The sequence below is a fragment of the Anopheles maculipalpis genome, chromosome 2RL (assembly GCF_943734695.1).
Source record: "Anopheles maculipalpis chromosome 2RL, idAnoMacuDA_375_x, whole genome shotgun sequence".
Lineage (NCBI taxonomy): Eukaryota > Metazoa > Arthropoda > Insecta > Diptera > Culicidae > Anopheles > Anopheles maculipalpis.
The window spans coordinates 81,344,062-81,364,601 of record NC_064871.1 but is presented as its reverse complement, the minus strand read 5'-3'; the positions used below and the strand labels follow the sequence as shown (position 1 = coordinate 81,364,601).

At 41.5% G+C, this 20,540-nt stretch overlaps 2 protein-coding genes across 2 annotated transcripts in view; both read right to left on the bottom strand.

The window, feature by feature from the left end:
* LOC126567977 (recQ-mediated genome instability protein 1-like) overlaps window positions 1-20,540 on the bottom strand; it is a 269,968-nt gene that overhangs the window by 185,974 nt on the left and 63,454 nt on the right. The gene's annotated exons all lie outside the window — the stretch shown is intronic.
* LOC126567534 (E3 ubiquitin-protein ligase makorin-2-like) lies at window positions 13,223-14,101 on the bottom strand. Its single transcript, XM_050223752.1, has one exon. The coding sequence runs from the start codon at window positions 14,099-14,101 to the stop codon at window positions 13,223-13,225; it is 879 nt and encodes a 292-aa protein (XP_050079709.1).

Here is a 20,540-nt window from a genome sequence, read left to right as displayed (position 1 = left end):
CACCCGGTGGGCAGTGGGCAAAATTTCTGTTTGAATTGATTTCGGTAAACAACAAATTTATTTACACCGGCCAATTTTGTGTGTTCACTGTGTGTCCTTCTTACCCTACTCCCTCCAATCAACCAAGAAGATCCTTTCGTCCTGCCTGCCAAAAAAGGTGCAGAAACGAACCCTGTTGTTGCTGTGCAACCGTTCGCTCATGGATTGCTGTGCGATCCTTTCCGAATCCGAAGGGCATTTCTCGCGCTTGGAGCTGACATCTCATCTCGTTGGAGTTTGCAGGACCAAGTAGCGGCAGCCATCGGCGAGTGCGAAGTTTTTGATGGGTGCATCCAACCGGAAACAACCGGCCCCCATTGGCCGGCACACAAAGATCGTGCGATTTGTTCTCCTACCGCGCGTGTGGTGCATGCGTGGGTCTGCTAGTGACGGGTTTTTTTTTTTGGTGGCGTCAAAAATGGACGACAAGCTTTAAACTTTTGTACCGCTACGTATTCGTCTCGTACGGCACATTTTCCAGGGAGGGAGACAGCGAGTGGGAAGACGAGTTCCCTAACCTAATCAGCGGTGCATAGCAGTGAAATTCGGCGATGGCAAAAAGTTTTTCGTGAAATCCGCCTCGGAAGGCACTGGGAGTTTTCCATTGAAGTGTTTCGAAGCGTGAAGAGCATTGTTTACGGATTCGCGGGAAAATCGCTTGATTGATATGCAAAGAGTGAAGGATGATGATGATGATGATGCTGATGGACCGGTGCGGTAGAAGAAAGCGTTGTGTTGTGAGAGGTAACCGATAATTGTGCCCTGGAGATTCTGAGTTCTGATGAAATCATTTTAAGGTACTTTTATTTCCCCTTCTTATTACTGTGTAAGAACTGTGCTTATTGAATCAGTTATTACAGCTCATTAACTATGAGGTAATTTGCAAATGTTCGAGACAGTTGATCGCACCTTTGAAGTCGTCCTTAACTTCACCTATCAGGGGTCAAGAGTCGGCACCGACAACGAAATAGATGTTGAGTTACGAACAAGTGTGCTGGCTTCCAAACGATCATACTGCAGGAAACTACACCCCACTCAAAAAAACCTTCCGCAACGGACGATGCCGGGATTATATTGAATCATATCACTGACATATCACTGACTATATTGAATCACTGGCGGATCCGCTACAATGAAAGCTCTGGTCATGGCTGGTCATGTCATGAGAAGGGCACCGGACGACCCGGACCGTTAAGTCCTTTTGAGGTTACTCCTGCAATCAAAATATCAAAATATTTCTCACCTTCTAATCAACTACGAACGCGAGATCGCCTAGCTAAAAGACATCCGAAGGTGAAGTATCGTGTTCAGTATCTAAACTTATATGGCTCAGTTGAATTTGCTGCTGCTGAGGAAGCTGTATTCCTCGATCATGTGCTGAAATTCCTGAGGTGCTCTCAAGCTGAGACTGCATGGCCACATTTCTGGTCATAAGTAGGAAAAACACAGCACCGTCAGGAACGTACGCTGAAGAGCTTCTGAGAGTAATCTATGGACAGGGAGGCCTAATAAACTGCTTAATATAAAATAGAATAGGACGGCGAAGACAGTTGATAGCCTGCAAGGAAACAACAAACAACTCTCAGGTAAATCTTTAGGTACCTTTAGGCAGAGGGGGTAGCTGAGTTTGGAGGAAAGCCTTTAAAATCAGACCAAAGGATTTTTTTTTTTGGATTTGGAAATAGCATGGCCAAAATGTACACTAAAAGAGAGAGAGAGAGAGAGAGAGAGAGAGAGAGAGAGAGAGAGAGAGAGAGAGAGAGAGAGGGGTAAATTCATCCAGCCACATGTTTTTTCCGTAAAGGCTTCTTGACTTATGACAGTGTCATGGAAGGTATAGCTGTACGGAATCTTAAGAGATCTGACACTACATTTATCAGGACATAATGAACGGCCATTATTACGACACCAAATGGAAAAATTATGGAGGAAAATTTGTAAGGAATCAGCAATCAGTTGACGAACTCATAGGAAGGTCCTCGTAGAGCAGATGACCATTGGAAGGGAGAGAATACACCCAGTCATAGACAAACTATAGAAATAAGATTGAATTAAGGACACTCCCTCGAGGAACCTCGAAGCGACCTGCAAAGGAGTCGGAAAAACTGGACAACACCTTAACCCTATACGATCAGCCACTTTCGAACCAAGTCAGTCAGTAGAAGCTGAGAGCAAAATAAGAAAACCATTCTTTTTTTTTTGTTTAAAGGACTGCTTTATTATCTGATTTGTATCTTAAAGTCGTGTACCATTTCTGCACTGCTCTCACACAGCAGGCAGTGAAAGTTTTGCTACGCATCGTATGTTTGTCGATCACTTATCCGTTGGAATCATCATCGTACTGATTTGAATAATTCGATTCAAACCAGCTACGCCACGAATCTATCGGTTTAACGCATGATTTCCTAGCCCCACCGTTAACGGTTTGTTTTGATTGTAATCAAAAATTAAAATTGCTTCTTCGGGAAACGGTCTTCGGGGTGAAACTAAAGCTGCCCTGTCCTGTCCAATCAGTGCAATTCGTCCATACTTCCTGTGCCAGCTAGCCCATCATCAACGGAAGGCAGTAGAAACACTCGAGTGCTTCTGGTTGGTGTCCATCGTTAAACGATCTCGCGATTGCTTTGCTGATGTTCGACGCCCGTATATCGACATACATTTGCTGTTTGTTGCTACTGCTCTGCTTCTGTTTCTCGTTGCCATTTCGTCAAAACATTCTTTTCGTTAATTTGCTCAGCTTATCTTTTCAACCGTTGGGTGGGCATCGTTTTGGAAGGGAAACCAAGCACGGACGACGACGCCCATCGATGCACCTGTCTATCTCTCTCTCTCGAGATAATAATGAAATAAACAAATCAAAAATCTTAAATGCAAATTATCCTCTCAGCCATTGGGCAGGGAGGATACTTCAAGGCGGGTAGGGAAAAGTAAATCTCAGCAAAAAAACAGTTTCTTGGAACAGTGGCTAATAGCATCGCAGATATTTTATGGCTCTTGTCGCCAGTGGGCCAGTGAGTTTGAAGTGATCGTACTTTATGATGCGTTTTACTAAGATTTAAGGAATGTTTTATTGTCCAGGTTAATTTAAACATCAATTGATTGGCCGGGCATAATGCGAGCAGAAGCTGATTAAGAGTTTTAAACGATCCTTTATTAAGCATTGAAGTGATTTTGTTAGGAATGTGTGGTTGAAGTTGTTTGAAATTTATTTTAAATAGATTTCAATATACTCATACCTCCGTGGCAGTGTGTGTTGAAACATGCAGTTTCCAGGAATTGTCGTTATCAAACGTCTGACCAGGTATGGTATGTATGGACGCCAACTGAAATGGATAATAATGGTGGCATTATTTGTTCGACAGTTTGTTTTTCTTTCACATTGACGACGTTGCTTTCCTTTTTCTGCTCTGGAAGAAGGGTGTCCATGTTGGGGACAGTGCCAGCAAAAGAAAAGCAAAGAATCCGATCATAAAAGCAAATGGAACATTAAAAGCGGCATCATATGACCGGCGGCTGCCGATAGGAAAATTACAAAAATTAGTTCACGCGCACTGGGGCCGCCAAAAAGTGGCTCAGCTGGCAGGACCGGCATCATTTCGGTTCCATTATCATTTTAACTCGCCCCTTGCCACGGCAGCAGTGTCCGTTTCGTTTTAGGGGTTTTTTTTTTTACTAACAACGGCTGATCTCACTTGAGCTGGAAGGAGTGCAGAAAAATGGTTGTCGTTCCCGTGTGCCACACAGGGACAAACCGTCATTAGTGGTGCTTTTTCTTTGGGGAAAGTGTGTGAGTTTGCTGGATGGAAATGGGCAAAGTGAACAATTTTACGGTAATAAAACCATCCTTTGCTGAAAATTTGTTGCATACCATTAAAAATGCTGCTGACCGTGCATTAAAGGGCTTTTAGTCGGTGGGCGATAAAGTTCGCATCGATGTCGGTTGGGGTGCGTCAAGTTCTGGCACAGGTTTTATGATAAAATGTTTGCTATACTTGTTTGAAATTGCAGATGTCTTATATTTGATGCATTGGAATGTGGCAGCATCAATTAAGAATGATCTTTATGGCAATAATCTGGGAATTTTATGTAGTTTTTATTATTGTCAAATAATAAAAATAGCTAAAATGGGTGGCCATCACCAAGGCTGGCAAGGACCGTGCTCAACCGGAAAGCTGTTGACCTACTAGTCTTCTGAGTTGTCTAGGAAAACGTCTGGAAAAGCTTATTGTCTTCAGAATTTGATTGCTTGTTGATTACAACAATATCATTCCTGCATAAAACAATCTTTTTCACAAAGAAAACATATACGAGGAGACTATCACAAAAGTGAACTGTTGATCAGTCATGGCAAGCATTCCTTGGAAAGCAAACATAAAATACTTAGGAGTCTACTTATTAAAACACATACTGCAAATATTCTAGTAAGAAAGAACAAAATAATTAAAAGTGTGTACCCTTTTGTTAATCATAACATCAAAATTGAATTTAAAAAACAAATTACTTATATACAAGGCATTTTTTCGAACAGTACTTACGTATGCAGTCCCAGCTTGGAAGAGCATAACATTCTCACATCGTAAAAAAAATTAATTTAAAAATTGTATTGGAAATGATCATAAATTTTCCTCCAAGGTACAATACTATAGAGCTTCACAGTATTGGGAACATTGCTACAATTGAAGGGTTTATTAAGAAAGAACATTGAAATTTAAGAACATTGCACAATTAAAAACACAACACTTGGCAATTAAAGCCAAGCTGGCTGGATCTTAAGGTAATTTATCTTATTATTTATCATTTATTTTCATTTTTATTTACTACCGTCTTAGGGTTAGGTTAGATTTTATTTTAAAAGTTTTCCTCGCAGGTTCTTGTGTGATTTTTTCCCATATTGTAAATATTAAATCATAATCAATAGCAAAAGTAAATAAAAATAGCAAACGCTAACCAGAAGGAGTCAGTGAGGAATGCAAACAGTGCGAACCGATTGTCAATGAACAAAAATTGTTCAACATCACTATAAAATAATAAGTCTAAAATAAACTACTACTACTGTATTTTAAAACACTAAAAACATCTGTAAAAAATCAGTTTACATGTACTACAAGTGTTGTATCAATTAATAAGCAAGTAGGCAACATTTAAGTGGAAGGAACTTTGAAACCGCTCTAAACACTAGAACTACCGAACGGAATAATTTTGACTGGTGGTTTGTTTGGAACGATAAACACCGTTTTTCAGTGCGAAAATCTCACAAAAAGGGATAATTAACAGACGTATTCCTTGCAGTATAGCTACAAGATAATATATAATATGCAATTTTAATTTTATGAGTAACAAGACTGCAGTAAAATAATGCTTTGATCATTTTACTGTAAACGATTTGGAGCTTCGTGGTGGCAACACAATAGGATAAATGATTGACTTGCTCTATTTAATAGTTTTTAAATGCTGGTGTAAGAAACAACCAATGAAATGTGTATTATGATAAGTATACAAACTTAAAGAGGCATGAACATGTTAGTCAGATCCGATTATTTATTTATGTGATAACCACCACTCATTTTGACTGATCGCGGTAGAGTTGCACACGCCAAAAACGCGGCAATTCTAGTGTTAAACAGCTTGTATTAAAAAAAAATTAACAACGAAAATTATTTTCTAAGTGTTTCACACTTTCAAGCAAGTGTTTCCTCTATTTGTCTAACAGGTTGGCTGATAAGTCCCCGGTCTAACAAAGAAAAACACATTTTTTTTCCAAATTCCTTTTTAATAATTAAAAATGGTTCCGAAAAATAGATTAAAAATAGCGATACAACGATTATAACGACCTTCCAATTTTTTGATACCATTTTGGTAGTACTCCTTCGGTTTTGCCTCAAAATAGGCCTCAGTTTCGGCGACCACCTCTTCATCGCAGCCAATTTTTTCCCCTGCGAGCATCCTTTTGAGGTCTGAGAACAAGAAAAAGTCGCTGGGGGCCAGATCTGGAGAATACGGTGGGTGGGGAAGCAATTCGAAGCCCAATTCATGAATTTTTGCCATCGTTCTCAATGACTTGTGGCACGGTGCGTTGTCTTGGTGGAACAACACTTTTTTCTTCTTCGTTCTTTTTTCGTTCGTCAAGCAACCAAAACTTGCTTGACAAAAGACGCTCTGTCTCACAAACTAATTGACATACAGACGTCAAATTTTGACACGAATCATTTGAAGGTTGGTGCTATATAAAAATAATATGCATTTAATACTAGCGGCGCATTCTATGTGTCAGACCGGGGACTTATCAGCCAACCTGTTACTTGGAAAAAAATGTCTTCAGAATGAATAAGTAAAAAGTAATTGTAAGAAAATGTAGTAAAACTTTTGCGTTTCTACAGCAGTGCCCTAGCAACAACTAGAAATTTCTTTGGGAGTAATAAGGAATTAAAAAAAAATTCAGTTCATTTTAATGAAAATTATCCCAAAATTGCTTACTAGATTTGCCGATCACGTAGTTGGACAGTCAGTCCTCACTACTGTCTACAACTGTCTCTATGAGTCTGTTATAGTGTTTTGAATGCCTAAAAAGTTCTATAGAATTTAGAGATCCTTTGAACAGACCACAAGATCTAGTAGAAACCAAGCAGCTTCGATCAATAAACCCTTTTTTAACTTTCTTTAATCGCTTTTATTTGTGTCAAATCGATTTAAGATTTTATTAGTGATAGCAGTTTATAGTTAGATAAATAGTTAAGATAATAAAGTTGTAAATAATCGAACTTTGAATGACATTCAGCATGTAATTATGGCTTCCATCTTAAATGAAATCTTTCATTTACTCTTTTTTCTATGCATTTTAAACTCATTCCTATACGCCTCCCGGGAAGCGTCCGGCAGCATCCATTTTTATTCGGCCTACTTTCGCTTAATTTAGGGCTGTTGTCTCCCGTTGTATGCAAACGCCACAGTACATACACCCTACGCTCGCTACCTGCATTATGTACTTATCATTTTCCTCCTCCTCCCCCCCCCCCCCCCCCCCCCCCCTGAACACCGAATCCTGAACCGTGGAGAGTGTGGTGAACCCATCCGGAGCAAATCCATTCCATTCCAACAACTCTGGAACGCGACCCGACGAGAACCGGCCGTCCGGCATCCGTTGGGCAAACGCGAATGAATAAAAATCCCATTTTTTTTTGTTCGTGCGGCACCAACGACGGCTGGGTTTTATTTACTTTGGGATTAAAAAATTATAAAATTACGCAAAACCGACGGCTGGCGCTCGGCAGTCGTACCAGGACGATCCTGTAACGGGGTTGACCTTTTCTGGTCCCTTTACTTTACCAAATGTAAAGTCAGTTTGTTTTTGCTTTCTTTGTGTGTGTTTGTAAGGATACTTAGAAAGGAGCAAAAAAATACGAACAACACTGCGATGGGAAACTTCTCGCGGGCAGAAATCTTCTTGGGAGGAGCCTTGGCCACGCGTTGGGAAGATTCAATAATTTATGTCATCTCGGCTAATGCTACGGCCGGCTATGAAATCTTTTTCTTTTCTGGTTCTAAAAAAAAAACCCCCGCCGCAAGAAGACCTTTGCCACTTTGCCAATCAAAGTGGCAAAAGGGGGAAGGGTGACACACATACAGCCAACTGGGCAGCTTTGTCGGTTGAGCGACTGATGAAAAATCTACAAATTTATTGCACCTCGTCGCGGTTCGACCGTGGCGGCCATTGTCGCCGGTGTGGCAGCATCCCCGTTACGGCACATTTGCCATTCGCGATTCATTAAATGGCGGCTTGGTTCGGTTGTGCGGTTTTGCGTGGACAACATTTTTCTTCACTGCCAGTAGGCTAGACAGATACAATGGTTAGAAAGATTCTGCTTCATGACCAATGGTACAAATTTGTTCAGTAAGCTCCCTCGATCGCTGACGCTGTCGATCGGAATAGGGACGATAGATGTTTTAGAGTTCTGGGTTTTAACCAACCGATGCTGTGCTGCTCGCAGGAAGTAAAAGTGGTGGCCAGTATTTAATTTCACGCTACATTTGTGTTGGAAACAGTTTTGAGGAAATGTTTGAAGCAAAAGGAAAGCTTCTTTAAATAAAAAAAGGATTTTTTCTATTAAAGTGAATAAAACTTTGTAGATGGAGGTGAGTCGACAATGGAGTTGAGTCGCCACACAGTGGGATAGGGGTCCAAATTCCAGCCAAAACCTTCCCATCATAGTGAAGACTGAGTATTCAACCACAAGGAATCAGCAAGTCTAGTAAGCCATTTTTGGTGGCCGGCGTGATTTTAGAAGGTCGTTAAGCCAAGAAGAAGATTTTTTTTTGTAGAATATGAGGGCCAAGGTGATAGCGACGGGATTGAAAGGGCAGGATCGAGAATCACTTCGTTTCCCGCTAGTGAGGACACTTCACTTACATTAACTGGAGAGGCTAGGTGCATATGGCTCCGATCGTATCTAATTGATCGTTATTAGACAGTAAGGGCTAGACTTATTCATCGCAAGATCTCGTTGCACACTCCGGTGTACTTCAGGGCAGTTGCCTTGGGTCGCTGCTATTCGTGCTATACATCAACGACCTGTAGATAGTGCTTAATGATGACAACTCTCTCTAATACGCGGATGATGCAAGATTTTTCCATCAAATCCGCAAGCCAGAGGACCAACGAATTCATCATCGAAAGCCACACTGTGGGAATTGGATTCCTGGTGCAAGCGCAACGCTTTAACTCTGTGCATCGACTAAAGTCTTCAGCTATGAAGTACGAGATTGTGAAACATGTAAGTGTGTTTATTGATACGAGGCTGTCTTTCCCAGAATGGCTCGTTAATGTCGTGTCAAAGAGCCGTCAATTTCTAGGTTTGGTTACTAATATGACGAGGGAGTTCCAAGAACCCCTCTGCATCAAGTTACTATATTTCTTCTGGCTCAATCGCTGATGAAGTCGTGCGCAGATGGAGTAATGTCGTCTATAATATAGTTTGAGATGATTTACAACTGAATGACTGCTTCAAGGGCTTACGCTTCTTACGCCTCTAAGCAACTTACGGTCAGCTGATTTAGAAAACAACTTTTATATTTTTTTAAAATACTTTATTATCTGGTGCATTTGCTGGTTCTTCTATTTAATGACTTGTTGGGACATTTAATGGTTGACTAAAGTTATTTTTACCAATTACCGCGATTGCCTCATATACTTATTTATCTGATTCGGTTTTCTTATTTTTTATTACTCTTCTTAAACTCAGTTTCACCTTTTCTTTTGTAGATATTCAGACTTGCTTGCTAGAAATTCTTTTTTCAAGTTTTTAAAATTTCTACCACTCTTAATTACGATTCCTTTACCCATCTTTCATCTCACTCCTATTCCTCAAGGCTACAAATCTTCTAAACAACTTCTTTCGTTTTCTTTCCCTCCTTGGCATCCGAAAATTTAACCATTATCCAAGCGAAAGATATGCTCAGGTGGCTTTTGGTCTTTTTAAATGAGAACTCATTCACCGGAAGGGTCTTTCCGACTCTCCCCCTCTCTCTCTCTCTCGCTCTGTCTCCCAAGGCCAAAGCGCCGAAAGCTTCCACCGTCAGTACCTAAGCATCCTTTCTTTCTGTACATAGTCGGCCGGCATCAAATTTTGGGGATAGCGAAGGCTAAAAAGAAAGTAGCCCCGCAAAGGGGTGGGGTGGTAAAAGCGCGGGAACGATTTTCATTTCATTTTAATACCAAATTGCTATCTCTCGCTCACCAACACACAGAACGGGCAAAAAAAAAGCAGCAGGCAAGCAAGACGAGTGGTACGTCCAATAGCACAAAACCCACCTCAACCAACTCCCCCCCCGGAAAAGGGGGAGCCTGATAAATTAGGGGTAGATTTTTCTGCCCCACTTTCACTTGCCAGCAATTTTTTTTTTCGCGAAAAAACCATTCCACCCAGCTCCCGCACTTTTTCGTTGTTGCTGGGTTGCTGTCTAAAGAAAGCCGAAGCCTTTCAGCCATTTTTGGAGCTTTCATTTTAGAGACCCGTTGTTAGTTCCTTTCCCTAAAACTCCTCCCGGGTTTTCTTTCCACCCTTTTTGCCCCCCTTTGTCCGTCTTTTGTGTGCCCACGTTTTAAGCACTCTCACTTAAAAACTCCTCCATGGCCGGCGGGACATTAAAACCGAAGCGCCAAACTGGCATTAGGGTAAAGGTACGAAAGAGTGAAAAGGACTGGGTGTGTGTGTGAGCGTGAAGAAGGCAACCTTAGAAACAAACGATGCGCAGAAGGGGAAGGTGAAAATAAATGGCGGAGGTGGGGGGGGGGGAGTGAGAATGGGAGGGGAGGTATCTAAATTGGGGCTGCAAAACGGGTGGACGTCGCAGCGTCGGAAAAGTGTTGCCCTTGTATTGGTGCGTGTGTCGGCGATTAAATGGCAAACTGGGCCTTCGGCCGACGACTTGGCACGAAAAAACGTGGCAAATTTTCCAACAACGAAGCGAGGGAGGGGGGGGGGGGTGGTGGATCAGTAGGGGGGACAAGCCAAAAAGGATAACAACCGGAAGGGACGATGGAATCGAAAGCGAATGCTGTCGAAGATGCTGTGGGATGGAAGCTGCTACAGAAGGGAAGGTAGGGAAATTGAGGTGAAAGTGCGGGGGAGGGGGGACGTGAAAAATAATTTCCAGAATATTTAACCGTGAGGGGGTTGATTTTTTGTACTTTACGCCTTGTACTGTTTTTTAACCCCGCTCTCACTCACAAAAACGCTTTTTTTTGTTCTTCTCTCCAGTTTTCCAGTGCTTTTTTGCTTTTTTAAAAGTATTTTTGAGTCCTTGCTTCCCTTCTAGAAGTTGGCTACCGTGTGCACCAGTGTCCCTAGCACTTGTCTTTTTTTCTTCTTTCTTCTTTTCGCTTATCTTTCTTACTGTGCTTAGTGTGCTTGTGTTGTCTTTCACTTTACAGGACTCTTCATCAGGAGACGGTGCGCGCTGTCTTTTTTGCCCTCTTTCATTTATCCCTCTTTCTGAGAGTTGTTGCCTTTGGCTTAAAATACATTAAAAAAAAAAGAGTGTACTCTGGGAAACGGAGCTCGGCAACAGGATTTTTTGGTCACCCCTTATGGCCGGGTATCGCCGAACAAGCCGAAATGAAGCGTGGCCGAAGCTGGGGGTGGTGGTGAAAATGAAATTTGCATTTTAAAGGAAAGTTTTTTGGAGTGTTTGGTTGTGTGCGTGTGCATGTCTCCGGTTGTGTGGCTGCAGGTCGAAGAGTTGCCGCTAAGATAGCATAAATTTACGTTCATTTTTAATGACGGTAGTTTGTTTTGGGAAGGATTTCTCGCGGGCACTGGGCAAAAAGTGAAGATGGAGAGAAAGAGAGTGAGAGAGAGAGAGAGAGAAAACGCGAGCCAAAATTAATAAGAGGAAATATACGGGTGTTAAGAAGAGAAGAGAACCAGTAGCAACAAAAAAAAGGAAACATCCCGAACGGAATGACAATCAAAGTAGGCAGATTTGGGAAAAAAGAGAGCACACAAGACAAGAAAAACCTTATCCCTCGCTTTTTTCTTCAAGCGACAGTACAAAAAAGTTAGATGAAAACAAACCAAACTTAAGAAGAAGAAAAAAAAACCCATCGCCCTCAAGTAGAAATACTGCAGATGGAAATGTCTTTAATTAATGTTGGAATGTTTATTGCCACTTGCTTTAATTGATTGTAATTAACTTTTGAATAATTCTTTTCTGTGTTTGCTTGTTACCAAATGCCCAAAAGGGGTGGGAAATAAGTTTAAAAAAAAGTATCAACACAGAAGAAATAGCGTGATAAAAAAAGGGATACAAGTTTTTTTTGGTGTATGATTTATTTGCAATGGATTATGAATTTTAAATTATAGTCTTTTGTTTTCTATGAGATGACAGGAACTGGTACAGCGAAATTGTAGCTGAAATTTTTTTTTGTATTGCTAATTGTATTGAGAGAGCAATAAATAAGCACATGTTTCTTTCGATACAATTAAAACAAAGCAATTGGGGATGATAGTACATTAAATTCAATTGTCAATTCAACTAATAAACTTTTGGACATAAGCTTTTGGAGGCAAAAAAAGGATCAATAAAAATTGATTTCTTTTTCTTCCTCTTGGCTGAACATGCTACTAGATCACGTCGGCCTTCGAAGGGTTTACTAGACTCGTTGATATATTGTAGTTGGATACTCGGTCCTCACTAAAGAGGAAGCGCTCCCGATGGGGTTTGAAACTCGGTGTGAAGACCGGTGTCGGTGTTAAAAACAGTTTACTAACAGCTAATTTTGTCATGCTAACTGCATATCCTTTCCAAACCCTTTTCTCCAGGCTCCAGTGTTCCTCATGGCAGCATATTGAGCTCTTTACTGTTTGTCCTTCTTGTCAACGACCTGAGCACTGTCCTACCTTCGGATTCCATCTTCTGTTATGCTGATGACATCAACATCTTCCTTACTATCAAAACTCTTTATGACTGTGTGTCCCTTCAAAACCATCTCTTCGCCTTTTCTTCTTGGTGCTTGTTCAACTCGCTTCTACTATGTCCAACTAAATGTCAAATGATATCCTTTTCAAGTTCTCTAAATCCTGTAATATGCAATTACTCTCTCTCTCTCTCTCTCTCTCTCTCTCTCTCTCTCTCTCTCTCTCTGTCTCTCCATTAACCCGTTGTGACTGTCTGCAGGAACTGGGCGTTTTTGACGACTCTAGGCTAACGTTTCGCTAGTCACATAGCAAATTAAAATTACTGCATCGGTTGGCAGTAATTTGATCGTCTACTACCATCACAGCTGCGTCTCGAGTTGAGCGGGTTCTAAGGACCAACACGCGGTTTGCTATGCGCAAAGTGTTTGGAGGTACTGGCTCAGCTCTGCCTCTCGTATCCGTCACGTTGTCGGCTGCTAGGTCTATTACCTTTAGAAACCTCCGACGACGACCGTTTTTTGCTATCCTCTACCAATTTTCCTATCTATCGTCTGCGTCCTCGTCCTTTCCTGGCCGTCGCAACACGCAACACGTCGCAACAAATACTCATGCTATTGCAGATCAATCGGTTCCATCAAGGAGAAAATGTAAATAAAATTTTATCAAAAACAACAAAAAAAAAACCTAACAAATATAAATTGCGATCATGTTCAAGTTGAATTGACTATCATGATCCGGTTTAGTTTTTCTACCAGCTGGCCGTCCTCTGTTTAAATGCCAGGAGCATGCTGGTAAAAACAAAAACGCCTGAACGGACATACACCGGCGTCCTGCTGAACGTACTTACATGGGATGAGTTTACAGGCACTTTTGTATTGTGAGATAAGTTTATGTTTTGCCTTTTTGTTCTTCACCCACACAAAGCTCGGGCAGACAAAGTACGAAACAACGCGACACACCGGACAACCACGTCGAACGGTTGAGGGCAGCGTTTCCACCTTGCGCCAGTTGCGTATGCACCTCAGACAGAACACGTGCTCACAGTTGGGCAGTATACCGAAGCGTTGTTCGCGCGGTCGCTTATCCTTTACAATCTCAAAGCAGATGCAACACCGTTTGTCGAACGACTGCTGCGCAGCAATCGCAAATTGCCTTTGGAAGAATGCATCCTTTTTACATGCACTACGGTGCAAGCGGCGCTGCTCACTATCGTCCGGATCTAAGCAATGGGTGTTGCAGATATCGCACAGGTCCTTGTGTATCTGACACTCTAAATAAAGGCAATTGGGTTCGTTCGCGTTACAGGGAGGCAGTTTGCCTGGATCTTCTGATTCTTCGTCACTCTCGACTTGATACGATGCGAACGATGGGGCTGAGGATGATGGGGTTGATCTGATTTCCATGTCGTCTTCTTCATCCGTTATTTCCTCATCTTCTTCGTCTGTATCTACTTCCTCTTCATTATCCTGCTGATCCTTCACTTTCTCTTCTAGCACACAGTCACCATCTTGAAAGGGTTTGTCATCGATTTTTCCAGTTGCTTGATCTTCCGATGTTATTGCCGCTTCCAGCAGACAGTCATCCTCTTTACGCGACTTGTCCTGATCTCCCTCGGTGACTTGTTCTACCGATTTGCCTGTTGTTTCCATTTTGCCCTCCATCACACACAGAAAAACTGGATCAAATGCCAAAATACAATTGTGTTATCTATAAACGCACATCTAACGCCTTCACAAGCACTTTGTACGAAGTAGAACGCGTCAACGGTTCTGTATCTTATTAGCAATGGTGATTAACAATCGCGATCGTTCCCCTCTGATCGAGGAATTCGTTGATGAAACGTGCAGCAATGGAAATTTGTTTTCTTGCGCCTCACAGCCCTTGCCTAGATTTAAAAGAGGTCGGTCTATACAAAACGTCAACTACGCAAGACAAGTACACAAAATCGCAAAATGACAACTTAAGTCATGATTCCTGCAGATGTGTGATATTTTATATTTGCAACGCTTATTTTTGACAATAATGCAGTTAAAATGGTAATTTGCTATAATTAATCAATAAACACATGATGCCCTTCGATCTGTGAATAAAAATTAAAATTCCCAACAATTCGGTACGCCAGCTGTCAAACTGACAACCAATTTTTGGGTCAAGGGTTCAGACGACACTACCTTTGAAATATTTTCAAAATGTGTAAACACTTGCACCGGGCACAGTTTGTGGACTTCATTTTAAATTGTTATAAGAATCGTATGCAGATTATGGCGACGCAATGGGTTAGTTTGTTTAGCCGGATGAAGGAATGACCAATGAGAGGGAGGGGGGGGAGCGTCACAATGATCTGCGCTATCGGCTGAGCACGTGCGCTCTCTCACACTCGAAAGAGGAGAGCCTTGTTCTGTTTAGGGTCTGTTTTATATCGCCCTTGTTCCTATCCCAGGGTCCTTTTGGGTTAGCGTGGGTCGAATCGTTGTGGTTTGGGATTATGCTCCGTGCATAAGTGCGTAAGTACGTTAAAAATCTCCTGTCTCTTCTTACTGTTGTTCGCTAAGAGGACCTTTGCCCTACCTCCTAATGCTTTTTATCGTACGCACGCCACGCCGAGAGAAATCATTAACGCTTTTAGCGCCCTCTTACGGCAGTCCGCATAAGGCACCTAAGGATGATTTGATTGAGCTGTTGGTCGCAACAGTTGCAGTAAGTTTAAATATAAAATAATATTTTGACATGTATTATTTGATGTTTTTTTAAAATAAGCAATAAACTGTTAATTTTTTTTCAATATTTTTTACATTTTCTGTACGAATTTCGATCTACTTCTGCCTCCGAGGATTGGATAAAGTTTTCACCATTTCCAAAAGATTTTCATTTTTTACCACTTTCTCCTGGACAAGCTACCAGCGCTTTCACTTTCAAACTTTCTTCACAATGTGTACGCATCGTTTGAAGGTTGTCGATATTCTCTTTACTTTTTTAATGTAAAAAAGGGCAAAAAACTTTCTTTCTACATCGTGACCTAACCGTTGGTGACCGCGGGTTATGACCGTTTCTTTTTCGGTAGTTCCAAAAGACTTCCTTTTAACCATGGAAAGCCCTACGCAAAAGCGACGACGATGTTACGCTTGTGGGGGAAGGAAAATTGGATTCCTACCGAGCGGTTTCGCCTTTTCTACTATCAACCAAAGTACGTGCGTACTTGGCAGAAGGGTGACTTTTACGACTCAACGAGTAGCATCACAAAGCGGATGCAGTAAAACCGAGCACACTAACAAATGACCGCATTGGTCAAACGGTGGCTCGAGCTGCTGTAAGTGGAACATGGCGCAGTGTAAAATATTTTTAAATCTTACTATAGCCTTGACACGCGCTAGAAGGTTTAGAGTAGAGTTGGAAACGGAAGTGAGAAATAACTTGAATGTTAATAAATGCAGCACAGTTCCAGCAATCTACTCGTTGGATGAGGCTTTATGAATTTTCGTCACACGCATAACGGCAGTGGCTTCAAAACTGGAAGCGAGTCAGACGATTGTATTCAACAACCCTTCGTTTTATTAATTGTTTATTTAACACAACTTAAAAACTAGTTTACAAAAGTTGGGTATATGTAGGGATGACGTACATGTTTTACAAAGAACATTTAAGGATATTTTCATCAATAACCGCATGGGATGGGAATCCTCTTACTTATACTATTATGACTTATAATCGGTAAGAGGAGGGAAGGGAAGATGAGATTGTGGTTTGGGACGATGGCTTCTATAGCCTGCATCAGCATGCTCCTCGGACTAGATACCCTAGCGCACAGGGCAAACTTGTGCTCCAGAGTCTTTGACTGGGAGCAGACTGAGCAGGTTGAAGGAGCCTGGATTCATCCTGACGAGCAGCAGTCCGTGTGGCACCTTGTTGTGCACCAGCAAATACAGCATGGAAGGTGACTCCATAGCCACTTCGAAGTCTGGAAGTCTGTCGACCATCATTTGCCGCAAACTTTTGCTTGAGACTGTATGTGCCGGATGGTATGCGAGATCCTGGATTACCGTCCGAAGGCACGGATGCTTTGTGGCAATGGAGCCTATATTCAGGGGAGTCCCAGGACAATCGATGTGCTGTGCCAGACTGATTTTTGAAGATTGAAGTCCACCTCAATTCCGAGATCCGTCCCACAGGAAAGACTGCACCGTTTTGGAGGCCAAATCGATGTCCAATGATCGTGCGCCATACACCGATGCAACAAACTATAGCTTGGGCAGAAGGAAAGTGTTTAAAAGCACATTCAGGTCTCTAACACGGTGCAACCTACAACTGTTGGATTGCTTTTTCCCAGTTATGCCCCATGGCTTCCCGTGTATTGTTAGCGAACAATACGCCAAGCAGGCGCAGGCGAGTTTTGGAAGGGAGGTCGTCACCACCGAGATGTCGTCAGCAAATGCGTTGATCAGGCCATCCTGATCGCAACAAATACTGTCTAATCTGTTTCTAAAGGTTCCAAAGGTTCCATCTAATAATGGTTTCCATTCACCAACTGTTCGCCGCAGTCGCACAAGCCCTGGATTGATGCTCAGAGAAGACATAGTATGCCACAAAAAACTTCTTCTAACTCTGTCGAAGGCCTGTGAAAAATCAAAGGTAACGAGGTTGAAATACCGTTTCGAAAGATGACTAATGTCTATTTAAGAGTGTTCTTACCTTTTAAGGTGCTGAAGAAATATTTACACGGCATGAAACATGAATTATACTAAATTTTACATAAATTTAGTATAAAAATTTTCCGATTAATAGCGACCAGCGATTGATCTATTCGATTAAAAAATGTGTAACTAATGGAATCCTTACGGCATGAAATTATTTCCCAAAGCGAACGTGATTTTAAGACGATTGGGAAGCACTTTTCCACTCAAAACAAATTATCACAACCGGAAGGTGCCGTAACCTCAATTGACAGCCCACTTCGTTTGAGGTTCAAATTTTCCCCTTGTGACATAATTATGAAAATGTTTAATTCATCCGAAAATCTCCTTTCCATGCGTGCCACGTTCAGTGTGTGTGTGTGTCCTAGCTTTTTGGCATTTTAATCGTCTCCTACCAAAAGCTCCACCGGCCTGTCACATTGCATAAGGATCATTTTCCAAACATTCTGCACCACCACTCGTTCGAGATCGCATCCCATAGCCCTGTGGATGAAATTATTTATTCGAAATTAATAAAATTCATTGCCCTCTTCCACACCATCATTACACCCTGCAGTGTACTGTGCTGGATTATGCGTCAATGCGAGGCTGGTGTTAATTATCATCCCATTAAACCGTCGAACAAAATTTTGTCCATCCGCCATGGTCGCGCCAACGCGCGAAAGATAATGAATATGCAGCATTCCGATCGAGACATTACAGTAAGGTGAGTGTTGGCATTTGTTTGTACTTGTTTAAATTATTTTCCCGTTTTTTTTTGGTTTTGCGAAGGCATGTTAAGGAAATTTCACAAATATGCCACCCAAAAAAAAATCCGAATGTTAGACGTTGGGCGTTGAGAATTTCTTGTCCTAATAATTATAGCGCCAAGCCGTGAACGGTATTTGTGCAGGGGCTGAGGTAGGGGCGGAATGGTTGTTGTCTTTTTGTTTATTAATTTCCCATCACTTTTCAACATGGCACGTTGCGTACCATCGTCCACCCATGGAGCGGACCGGAATATGTTTTGATGTTGATGTGTTTGATTTGATGAGATACAGGAAGGGAAGAAGAAATTTATGAATTCAGTTCATTTTCCTAACGATTTTTAATGATCGGATGTGATGGTATGGGGATGAAAACGTCACAAATTTTTTTAATGAGGTCCGTTCCGGAAACGATCCCTGCGATCGGATAGGTAAGGCATATCCTGTTGCCTTGGTGGAATTCGAGAGATGGAATCTTTTGCAGTCGTTGAACAGCAAATTGGCATCAATCAATTGGGGGTTATTAACAAGTTTTACTGTGTCCGACTGGAACACTGGGAAAAGATGTTGGGAATTGTTGTAAAATTATTTTTAAGCGTTTACAATGTGTGTGTCATTGTTGTTCTTGTAAACATGGTCGTGTGGGTGTTTAGATTTTGCAATCTAAACTAACTTCCTACTAAAAGTTAGCGCCTAGATAGCTGCAATTGCTGAACCGTTATCATATTTCAAATGGTATCTTCATACAACATCTGAAATAAGAATTTGGGCCGTTCTACGGTTGCCATTAGAGTTTTTAAGTTGTTTCTAATACTAATATAATGTCTGATAAAAGACTCAAGAAAGATTCTTTTCCCTGAATAACATTGATCGTTACCATGCAAAAAACGCCTAAATATATGCAAAGCGAATTACCCTTTTCCGCAGTATATTTTCAAAGTGGTCGAAAATTATTCGATTGATTAGCAGAAAGTAGGAAAAATTTAATATAAAAAACGCCCTACTGCCGCCTACGATATCAAGTTTTGCCCGGAGGATGTTGCTGCTCATTTTCGATAGACAGACCGTGGAAAATCACGACCGATTTGTAGCATTTAGCCTTTGAGTCATATTCCTGCTGATTGTTTGTGCCTAAGAGGTTTGTTTTCCCCACAACTTGATGATTATTCTACACTTTCTCTCATTTTGAATCAATTTACCCCCGTTGACTGATTATTCAGTCACTATCCCATCCTATACTTACTGAATATTCAGTCACTATCCCATCCTATCCTAATTATATGGACATTTGGATGTCCAGATAAATCAGATAAATTTATTTAAGAAACATTTTTTGAAGAACAGGTAGAAATTAATTGAAAAATCATTGAAGAAAAAGTAGAAATATCGAAAATCAGTAAATCGAATAGATTTCTCTAGAAAGAAACGAAAATCTTTATTTTGAAACTAATTCTCTGCAAAACTCATACACATGGGAGAAGTTTTAGTTATCTTTTTGTAGGCCGAACGTTTGAAACAGAAAAAAATATAGAATTGAATGTGTTTACCGCTTAAAGTAAAGCCCGCGTTACCAGAAATGCGCTAAAATATTCCCCCATAATCTGCCATACTACGGTTTCGCACCATTGATAATATAATTAACCTCAAGTAGACTGAAGTCTTCGATTCAGACGTGTAAGGACATGCAAACTACCGGCCAAATCGCACCACCAAAAATCCCATTTCCCACAACTAAGAGCGATAAAAATGCATACGCAAAAGTAAACCACATGTATAATGCGCCACTTGATGCTTATCGGTAGCCACCGATCTAAACTGACCGAAAATGTGTTTCCACACTAGGTTGGGTGGGGGGAAAGCTAAGCCTAAGAACGGTCCACAAGGGTTTTTTTCTTCTCCGTGGCAGGGCAAACCGTTTGACAAACAGATGTTTGCATGACAGTGGCGCTAAATCACTGAATCGATTGTCATCAAATCAAAACGAAATCAAATTCAATTTCTGCTTCCTTTGCCCTCTGCAAACGCTCATGCACATCCTCTTGATCCTTCTGTCGTTTTGTGAAGTTTGTTGTGAAACTGCCGCAAGGAAGCACATCAATTTCTCACCTACTCACCTACTGCACAATGTGAAGCCCTTCTCGATTTGTCCTTCGTTTCTTGCCCGCTTCCTTCCGGTATCTTTCGGCACGAAGTTAAAGCTCAGGGTATTTCTGTCGAAAGCAAATCGGGTGCCCTATTCAAAAAACCTAAAACGGGTATCGGCCGTGTCCTTTTCATTCGGTCATTGAAATCCTTCTCAGGGTTGGTTCGATTGCTTCCACACATGAGCACGACGACGACGACGATGCTGATGATGATGATGATGATGTGGTGGGATAAAGGGATCCTTGGGTCGAAGGATAATCCGGTCCAGAATAGGCTCTCAGTCAGTCCACTCACCCTCCCATCGTCCCTTATCATTCAGCTCGACAATTGATCTTTGCAACGGACATTCGACCGAATGGAAATCGTCTGGTTTTCCTCTGTTCGTTTGTATTTTGTGCCGGTGCCGGTTAATATTTTCCGTTTTGGGTTAATATTTCTCCCTCTTTGTGTGGCCCTTTGCTCGGACTTCCTGTTGCGTATCCTTTCGACCGATTGGATGTGAATTGTGT

Bases quoted from the DNA above. Each gene is read 5' to 3' on its own strand.
- LOC126567534 (XM_050223752.1), bottom strand. From the start codon at position 14,101: ATGGAAACAACAGGCAAATCGGTAGAACAAGTCACCGAGGGAGATCAG.